General features: G+C 39.0%; 1 protein-coding gene across 1 annotated transcript in view; it reads right to left on the reverse strand.

The window, feature by feature from the left end:
• The window catches only part of Bco2 (beta-carotene oxygenase 2), a 29,651-nt gene that overhangs the window by 7,007 nt on the left and 12,260 nt on the right, over positions 1-10,384 (reverse strand). Inside the window, exons 3-8 of the mRNA XM_005347297.2 lie at positions 8,174-8,385; positions 7,667-7,782; positions 5,982-6,084; positions 2,500-2,628; positions 1,547-1,707; positions 468-635 (exon numbers count right to left, since the gene is read on the reverse strand). Coding sequence (XP_005347354.1) covers positions 468-635; positions 1,547-1,707; positions 2,500-2,628; positions 5,982-6,084; positions 7,667-7,782; positions 8,174-8,385 — 889 coding nt within the window. The remainder of the gene's footprint in view (positions 1-467; positions 636-1,546; positions 1,708-2,499; positions 2,629-5,981; positions 6,085-7,666; positions 7,783-8,173; positions 8,386-10,384) is intronic.

Raw genomic sequence — 10,384 nt, forward strand, 5'->3', positions numbered from 1 at the left:
TCTCTCTCTCTCTCTCTCTCTCTCTCTCTGTTTCTCTCTCTCCCTCTCTCCCTCTCTCTCTCCCTCTCTCTTTCTCTCTCTCTCTCTCTCTCTGTTTCTCTCTCTCTCTCTGTCTCTCTGTCTCTCTCTTTCTCTCTCTGTCTCTCTCTATATATCTCTCTCTGTCTGTCTGTCTCTCTGTCTCTCTCTCTTTCACACACACACCATACAGATGCATACATACAATAACAATAAATAATCCAAAATTTACAATATTGATATTAGAGAAACTAGGAAAGAGGAATACATGGGGGAAACACTCCATGATTTCAGTTTGTTTTTTTTTCTTTAAACTTAAATCTGCTCTATAACAATCCATTAATTAATATAGAACAAGCAACTCCCTAAAAATAAAATGTTAATGCATGGTATGGTGATACACACCTTTAATCCCAGCACTCAGAAGACAGAGGAGTTCATATGTTTACCTGATTGAGCCCTTCCCCTGCTTTCCTGAGATTCTGTAGTTGGTAAACTTCCAGGCTTCTCCCATCATCCTGACAGCACAGATCAATCACAATACAGCCGTGGTCCTCAAAGGCATTGATTTGATGAAAGGTAACAAAAGGTTTGCTGTAATACACTCCTGGGAGAGTCTGCAGGGCATACAAACAATTTAGGAAGACACTCAGTTTTCCTTCCTTTCCCTTCCCTTCCCCTCCTTTCTGTTCTCTTTCAGGAATAAATCTACAAAGCTCATAGGAGGATATCCAACCCCCACTTACATGCCATGGTCAGTAGGTACAAAGGAAGAAACATCAGCACACAAAGGCCAATGATTTAAGCATTGCTTGCTTAAGTCATCTAATTTAATGTTTATCAGTGAACTGAGGCTGTTTGACACAACCAATCCATCGTTGTGACTAATTTTAAAAGCCCTCCTGAAATGTGTGGTCTAATGTTTTACAGGATAAATAGTTCCTGGACTCTAATTACATGATTAATGGAAAGTACTGTTACTTTGGATGTTTAATATAAATTAAGTGACTAATTGAAAAATTCACTCATTATTCAAATAATTTTGTAATGAGATCAGGGAAAATTAAATTTAGGATGCTATCGTCTTAGAGATGAACAAAGACAAGTACAATGGCGCTATTACTAATGGGGACATAAGAATATACTCCATCAATATGCTGGACTTCAGTGGGGTTATGATACTGGCACACCAACAAGTCCCAGAAGCAGCTACTTAGGCTTCAAAGTGTCATTGCAGAAGTGACAGGAGTGTTGCATTAACTGCACCCCTGCACTAACCCCCGAGAAAACCTGTGAGGAGCGCTCCCTGTACCCTTTCGGTGCAATCCTTTGGAGGGGTAAAAACATTCCTCACAGATTTCCAACACACAACATCCACTGTGATGGCTAATTAGTGGCCAATCCAACCAGAAAAAGAAAGTAATACTAGAAATATCTTTAAAAAATAATGTATGATGGTGAAAAGTCAGCCCTGCGGAGATCAACTTCAAGGGCAGATTTTCATTACAAGCATGCTCAAATACTCAGCCTGTCCAGTGTGTTTATCCACCACATGAAACCGTGTGTTATACTGGGGCTCCCAGCTTATCCCATCAGCAAAGGCCTTCCCCCGGATTTTAGAAGAGACCATTTTCCACAGCTTCATCTTTAGAGGCTGTTCAATGAAGATGATGAAGTTTTCTGTCATTCCTAAAAGGTTCCAGGAAACAATCGAATGTTACTTGGCAAGATAAGAATGACTGAGATGTGGCAGTGAGGGACCTGTCTGAATGACAGGGCATGCCACTGCTGACCTAAGTAAACACCATCCAAAAATGCCTCCCTGTTTCCCGGATCAACTGGACATATTTCCTGTTTCTACATAGAAAAGAGAACTGTTAAGAAGACTTAGGTTAATGCCCTCAGTCGGGCTTTTTTTTCTATTTTAAATTGTTCTGGTTTAAGGAGAACAGAAAGCAGAACAATGTTAAAGTGCTGTCTATGCTCAGTGTACTTACTCCGTAAGTCCTTTTCCTGTGCACACTAGATATAGAGATATTTTGGCTACCACAATTTACAATACATAAAGTAAATGTTCTGAATAAAGGCTGAAACATCTCAAAACTTAACAAAACACTATTTTTAAAGGTTGAAACACACTCTTTACAAAATATAAGGTTCTCCCTACACACACATATAAAATAGTCAAGACCTTTTTCATGTTTGACTATTTTTAAGAGTTTGATATTGACTAAAATTATTAATTATCAATTTATGTTTCTAGTAACTACTTACATTAAGCAGATATGTCTCTTCAAGTAATCTGCAGGCTAGCATAAGGAGTACATGACTAAACAGAATAACAACTGGTATTAATGCAATCTTGATCTCATTATCGCAATACTCTGATAAATTATCAGATGGTACTTGTCAAAAATAATCTTCCTGATACAGCAACATTAACTCAGAGCCCAGTGCAACTAGCCTCCTCCATAGACTCACCAAAGCTGTGGTAGTAGGAAGGCTTCATGGTCTCTGCAGAAGCAATAGAACACAGCACTTGTGCTCCATGAATTGTCTCCCCAGGATCTGTCTTCCCCGGCGGAACCCGAATAATATTATAGCAAGAACCTGGACCACAAAAGTTTCTCCCTTTACCATTTTTATATACATTCTAGAATGAAAGATAACCTGTGCCCTTGAGAGGGTTTGGCATTTAATGAGCATGCTAGAAATAGCTACTGATGGATTAACTAATAGCACACATTTATGTAGCTGCTCAGTGAATGAATAAATATTTAGGTGATACTGAACTATCTGCCTGGTATTATAATTTGCAGTGTAGGACATGATGAACTTGCATAACACAGAATTTCACAATCTCCATTGTTCTAAAGGAACAAAATAACCAACACATTTTTCTTGATTCATTTATTCTGCAGCCATTTACTGGTCACCAATCATATTGCAAACACTATCCTAAGAATTCTAAACACTATATTTCAAACTCTTGGATGCAGTAGTACACAAAAGAGATAAAATCTATTCATCTCTAAAACTCAAATTCTAATAAAACATATGAGCAAAAACGCAATGCATCCAATGGTGATATGAATTGCAATGTAAAAACAGCTAGGAATGGGGCTGCAGCCGATTGTGAATGGGTGGGCATTCCTGTTTGCTATTCTAAATATGGTAGTCTGGGAAGGCTTCCCAAAGCTGATGCCATTCAAGTAAAGGCCTGGAGCAGGTGAGTAATAGGTACACATTACTGCAGATGTCCAGGGTGGTGAGAGAGAGCTAGGTTTTGAGAGACCACTTCATATATAGGAAGCATCATGTTTTAAACAGTGACAAAAGGGATAGACAAGAATAGTGATAAATTAATATGAAGAACATAGCTTTAAGTATTAAAAACTAACTGAGTTGATAAAATATTCTAAGAAATTCTGCTAATTTCTAAAGAGGACCTTAAAATATCTGAAAAGGCTAAAACTTGACTATGATTTGCCCTTCCCCTGAGATTCTAGAACTTCAGGATCTGAGGGTAGTTATTTATTTATTCCTTAGTCCCTTTCCTACAACTTTTAACTCTTAAAAGTAAATAATTGTAGGTCTTTTAAAAATTGCAATCAGAATTATTATGTATCTAAATGTATCCCAGGTATTCAGGCTCCCTGCAACTACATATACATTAAGTTCCAGTTCAAAACCATCTCACTGAACCAGATAATCAAATGAGAAAACAGATACAGGTTTTGCTATTACTTGGGACTAGAATATAAAAGGCATCCCATGGCTTACAATTGGATTATCCAGTTCACTGAATTTAAACAGTCACTGAACTAAAGGGCACTGAAGGCATCTTGAAGGCATTATGCAAGACAGGTATCTAATACGGTGAGCAATGTGAAAGAGAGCTGCCTTGCCCAGCACCTTGATTCTGATTCTGACAGTCTCCAGGAGTTTCTATAAACAGGACGTTGAGGCAAAGTAACAAGCATGGACAGTCATGATTGGTGCCCGAGTTTCTCAGTGAGATCCAGAGACTATTTGCATCAAGATGCCCTAGGATCCATAGTAAAGCTTCAGATTCTTGGCCTCTTTTCAGTTCTGCTGAACCAGAATCCCTAAAGATGGATGGAGCCCATGCTCTATCCCAATAGCAAGCATTCTAGATGACTCTTGGATGCATTAGGTTGAGACTGATGATCTGGTTGCTATTTTAAGATATATAACTAAGAATGATATCTTCCAAATAATCAATAAGTTTAAAAATAAACTACTTAGTTAACAAAGTTAATAAGTGGATTTTTTAAATGATTAAAAAGTGATGGATGGAACAAAACAAACAAAAATATACCCATGTCAGCTTTAATATCCATAAAACCCAGTGGTCTTGTTAGGATAACATTCCCAGTTTAGCAGGTTTAAGTGATGTAGAGACTAACTAAATTCTGATCTTTGAGGGAAAGACCCAGGTAACTGTATGGTTCCCCAGTGAATCCAATGTATAGCTAGATTTGAAACGGTCACCAAAGGCTGGCAAAAATTCAGTAAATAAAAGTACTTGCCACCAAGTCTGATGACCTGAGTTCCATCCCCAGGTCACACACGGTAAAAGGCAAGAATTGACTCCCACAGGTCGTCCCCTAGTCTCCACGTGTTATACTCTCATTAGAAGGAGATCTACTGTTTCCTATAACAGTTTTAAAGAATCAATATATGAGAACAAAGAAAACAGGCTGCATGGAAGAGTATTCAGGACATCCTTTCTGTACCTTAGCCAATAAAACTAAAACTTCATCCATCTTCATATGCACTCCTATGTGTAGATGTAGACCTAAAGAGCAGCAATCCACAAAGCCTACAATTCACCAAAGGTATACCACAACTATAACACAGGTTATATTAACTATAGACAATAGTCGGGTAGATAGTCACAAATATCTAATACTCTCAACTAACACACTCTTGTTCAGAGAACATGTTCTCAAAAACAGGAACACCAACTTGCCATCCCTGAGAGAGTGGGTGTATAATTTTAAAGGTCTTAAGCAAGCAGATGGAAAAATGGTGACTGGGTGGAGGCTGGATGTTAAATAATATCAATATAGCCTTCTGGACTCAGTGACTAATAAAACAGGATGACTCATAGCAAGCCTTTGTGTTTAAAGTCAGGCCTTGTTTCAGGTCTGGCTTTAGAAACATGGAAACTGGTTCAAGCAAATGACTTAAACATCCTCAGAGTTCACTGGCTTCATTTCTAAAATGGAGGTAATAACAGGATAACAGGGTTGTATATAGATTAAAGAAAAAAGCACAAAGAAATATGCTTATCCCTAGCCCATCTTAGGCACTCAATAAACATTAGCTGTAATTATTAGGTATTGGAATATTCTGGAACAGATTGGTAGCAGGTTTGGAAGTAGACAGACGATTAGCATATGATGTACAGAGTTGTGAATGCCTTGACCTTGACTTTCTTTGTTAATTACGTTTTGTGATAGACAGTAGACTCTCCCTACATCCCCTTTTTTTTATTTTTATTTATTTATTTATTAAAGATTTCTGTCTCTTCCCCACCACCGCCTCCCATTTCTCTCCCCCTCCCCCAATCAAGTCCCCCTCCCTCCTCCTACATCCCTTTTTTATAGCATTTTACATTTCTTGCTTTTACAATATAGTATGTCTTTAAAGTTTATATTCAAGAGAAATGTGCCTTTGATGCTTATAACACCCAAAATCATAATGGAACATAAAGATGTAAGTTACACTGAAAAAGACATAGGAAATCAGCTGCTAAGCATAGATACAAAAGGACCACAGAACACATGCTTAATGAAAATCATGTGTTTTAACCTCAGTAATGCCTCTTTGGAACCTTTCAAGTGATATTTCCTGTTTATATTTTAAGCATAATGGAGCTCTGGGGAATAGTTTACTTTTAATTATATATAAAAATACTTCCATCCTCACTTTACCTCTTGGCCCATAGGTGTTCCCCATATTGTATGCTGTTCCATTTGAGTCATAATGAGGGTGTGCAGTAGCTCCATTCACAGCAATAAATTTGCTCCAATCCACCTGCAGGTTTAAGACCATTTAAGAATTGTAAGTGATTCACAATAGATCTTTATTAACATAAATTACCATAGAAGGATGTCACCTATGTTGAAAGTATGATGTGAGAAACCTCTGAGAAATCAAAACTTTATTTTTCCTGCTTAAAAAAAAAACAAATGGAAAACAAAACAATAAAAAACAGCAGCACCACGGCCGCCAACAAAAACATCTGTACAGATTTATCTAATATCACGGCAAAGTTCAAAATAAGCATAACAAATATAATCAAAAATAAAATTAAGATTTTAGTCTGAGGTGGTGGAACACACCTATAATCCCAACACTTGGGAGACTGAGACAGGAGGATCACAAGTTCAAAGTCAGCTTAAGGTGCATGGTGAGTTCTTGGCCAACCTGAGCTCCAGAGCAAGACATGGTATCAACAACCAAGTTGTCCTAAAATGTAATAATTAATGTGCCAAGGCAATATGGGTCAATACACCCTCTAGCCTGATAGTTACTGGATCTAGGAAGAACATGAGCCTGTCAGGGCTATTTCCTTATACCCTGGCCTTGTGATGTTAAAACTAAGGTAGGAAATGGAAGAATGGATGAAGAAAGCATGGAATATATACATATTAGAGTACTACTCAGCAGTAAAAAACAAGGACTTCTTGAATTTTGCATACAAATGGATGGAAATAGAAAACACTATCCTGAGTGAGGTAAGCCAGACCCAAAAAGAGGAACATGGGATGTACTCACTCATATTTGGTTTCTAGCCATAAATAAAGGATATTGAGCCTATAATTCGCCATCCTAGAGAAGCTAAATAAGGAGAATCCAAAGAAAAACATATAGGCATCCTCCTGAATATTAACCTTCATCAGGCGATGAAAGGAGACAGAGACCCACATTGGAGCACCAGACTGAAATCTCAAGGTCCAAATCAGGAGCAGAAGGAGAGAGAGCACGAGCAAGGAACTCAGGACCGCGAGGGGTGCACCCACACACTGAGACAATGGGGATGTTCTATTGGGAAACCACCAAGGCCAGCTGGCCTGGATCTGAAAAAGCATGGGATAAAACCGGACTTACTGAACATAGCGGACAATGAGGACTACTGAGAACTCAAGAACAATGGCAATGGGTTTTTGATCCTACTGCACATACTGGCTTTGTGGGAGCCTAGGCAGTTTGGATGCTCACCTTACTAGACCTGGATGGAGGTGGGTGGTCCTTGGACTTCCCACAGGTCAGGGAACCCTGATTGCTCTTCAGGCTGATGAGGGAGGGGGACTTGATCGGGGGACGGGGAGGGAAATGGGAGGCAGTGGCGGGGAGGAGGCAGAAATCTTTAATAAATAAATATAAAATAAATAAAAACTAAGGTAGGAGTTTGGGATTATCTTTAAGGAAAACCAGCCCTACAAGCATTATAATCCTGCCAGAGGGTGATGGCAGCCTAAATTAACAAATGTTAATGTTTTGTTTCTGTGAGGATGAGCCTCTAATTTCTTGCTTAGCTATCTAGATTCTGTAAGGTACTCTGAATAAAAAGAAAATTGGGATCTATTTTACTCATTTGGGGCCTACACATTACCTTTTCTGTCCTTTCCAGAGTTTCAATGTCCACTTTATTCATAAAATTGGTCTCGGTGCTCAAGTAGTAATCACCCTTGTACTGTACGAAGTTGACATTGGTGTTGTCAGTCATGACTGAAATCAGGTAGCAGACATTAACCACATGCTCTGGGGAAGAAATCTTCAATGCCCTCTCTCTTTCACACACTCACACACTCACACTCACACACTCATACACTCACAATGTATTTTTCAAGGACTGGAAAGATGTCTCAAAATTTAAGAGCACATATTGCTCTTCCAGAAGACTTGAATTCTCTTCCTAGCACCCACATAGGCAGCTCACAACCATCTGTAACTCCAGCTCCAGGACATTCAACAACTTCTTCTGGCCTCCACGGACACCCACAATCACAGACACATGCATATAAATAATAATGTACTTTTAAAATGTATATTTTCAAGATTTCTATGTGTACAGATACTAATTTAAATGATGATCACTGTCGTTTTAAGGGCTCCTTACCAGGTGGCTCAAACCTGGACATGAAACGCTCAAAGATATTCTTGCATGGGTCAGGCAGAGCCAGTGTGCCAAATTCTGAGACCACGATTCTATCTCCAGCACTGTTGGCCTTGTATGCATCACTCTGTAGAAACTTGCTCCTGTATGTCACCGTGCCCTTCTCCATTCTGAACTGGTGAAGCAAAGCCATTCCATCAAACCAATGATTGTATCTGCAAATGGGAGGTGACAATAGAAACTAACTTAGGAATAAGGGAAGCATGGGGTCGAAATGTTATTTCTCTCATCCAAATATAAAGATAAGCAAGAACATGGGTCCCCAGAACCAACCAAAAACTCAGAGAATCTGAAATTAAGGAATGACAGTGTTCTGAATTCCCTGGGCTACAACAGGAAAGAGCAATTTATATTCTCCTGGCCCTGATCCTATGATTCTTAACCCCTGTCAAGAAAGCTCACTTTCCACTGGGCTGAAGAAAAACCTACAGGTGAATCCTAAGATAATTCTGTGCATGCCAGGTGGTGGCAGTGCATATCTTTAATCCCAGCACTCAGGAGGCAAAGGCAGGCAGATCTCTATGAGTTCAAGGCCAGCCTGGTCTACAAGAGCTAGTTCCAGGACAGACTCCAAAGCTACAGGGAAACCCTGTTTTGAAAAACCAAAGAAAAAAATAATAATAATTTTGCTCTTTTCCCTATGACTAGGAGGAGAGAGAAAACCTGGCATTTTCCAAATCAGAACAAGTTCCTAAAAAGAAACATTCATCCTCACATCTTAAATGCATTCAATTTTCTGTTTATTATAGTTTTTTCAATTTTATTTTTTGCATAATCATTTTGACCTTATAATTACACTAGAAATTACCTATAAAAGTGATGGAGCAGGTTTAGCAAGATGGTGCAGAGGGTAAAGGTGCTTGCTACCAAGCCTGATGACCTGAATTCAATCCCCAGCACCCAGAGGATGGAAGGAGAGAACAGACTCCTGCATGCTGTCCTCTGACCTCCACATATATGCAATGGCACATGTAAAAAATAAAAATTAAAACATGGAACATCAAAAACCTGTAAGCAGAAAAAAATGTAGCCCTGTTTTGAAAAAATTTTATCACAGCCAGTGTAATGATATGTATCTGTTATCTCAACACTGGAGAGGTAGATACAGGGACTAGAAGTTTAAAGTCACCCTGAGCTAAAATCCTGTCTAAATAAATAAATAAATAAACAAACAAACAAAAGAGCTATTATGTGATCTTTTCTTTCCTGTGTTTGACAGAGTAAATGCTTGATGTCATCAGTATGGGCAAGGAAAGCTAACATCATTGTCTGAAAAGACAATGGTTCCTGAAATCAGGGCTGGTCTTTGTTTTCTCAGGCTCAGATCAACATTACTCACAAGAGCAAAAAGACAGAAGCAAAAAAAAAATGTATTTACTTGTTGTAGGAGGCCACTTGTTTGTTCTGGGTTGCTCAGTCCCGAAATAACCACACAGAAACCATAGTATTTGCAATACTGTTTGGCCAATAGCTTAAGTGTGTTTCTGGCTAGCTGTTATAACCTAAACTAACCCATCTCCATTAATCTGTGTATCGCTACATGGCTGTGGTTTACTGGCAAAATTTTGGCATGTCTGTCTCTGGTGGCAGCTCCATGGCTTCTCCCTGACTCTGCCTCCTTTTTCCCAGCATTCAGTTTAGTTTTCCCCATCTAGCTCTACCCTATCAGGCCAAGCCAGTTTCTTTATTAACCAACGATACATACAACTTTATTAACAACGATTCCACATCATCTATTGATGACTGAAAATAAACTGATTGTAGAGGTTCATGCATGTTACCCCCAAATATGCCACTTTGACAAACTATTCTGAGTTTGGAACACTTTAAGATCAGCAGCTGCAGACAAGCACTATGGCTTTCTGTTTTCTTTCCAAAAGCAGAAAATAAAACTCCTTCATGAAAGATGGCCTCCCTGTATCAGAAGGAAGATAGACATCCTTGTACCTGGAGACACAAAGTTGAAGCAAAGAGAAAACAAACAGTATAAGCTGATTAAATGAGCATTTCCTTTGACAGTGACTTTCCCACAACTAGCTGCCCCAGCTCCAACCCTTGTCACAATTTACTACTTTTGGCCAAATTACTACCCAGGGGCTCTCTCATCTCTCTCCACTCCCTCTCCCTCTCCCTCTCCCTCTCCCTCTCCCTCTC

Source organism: Microtus ochrogaster, chromosome 5, assembly GCF_000317375.1.
Source record: "Microtus ochrogaster isolate Prairie Vole_2 chromosome 5, MicOch1.0, whole genome shotgun sequence".
In the NCBI taxonomy this organism is placed as follows: Eukaryota; Metazoa; Chordata; class Mammalia; order Rodentia; family Cricetidae; genus Microtus; species Microtus ochrogaster.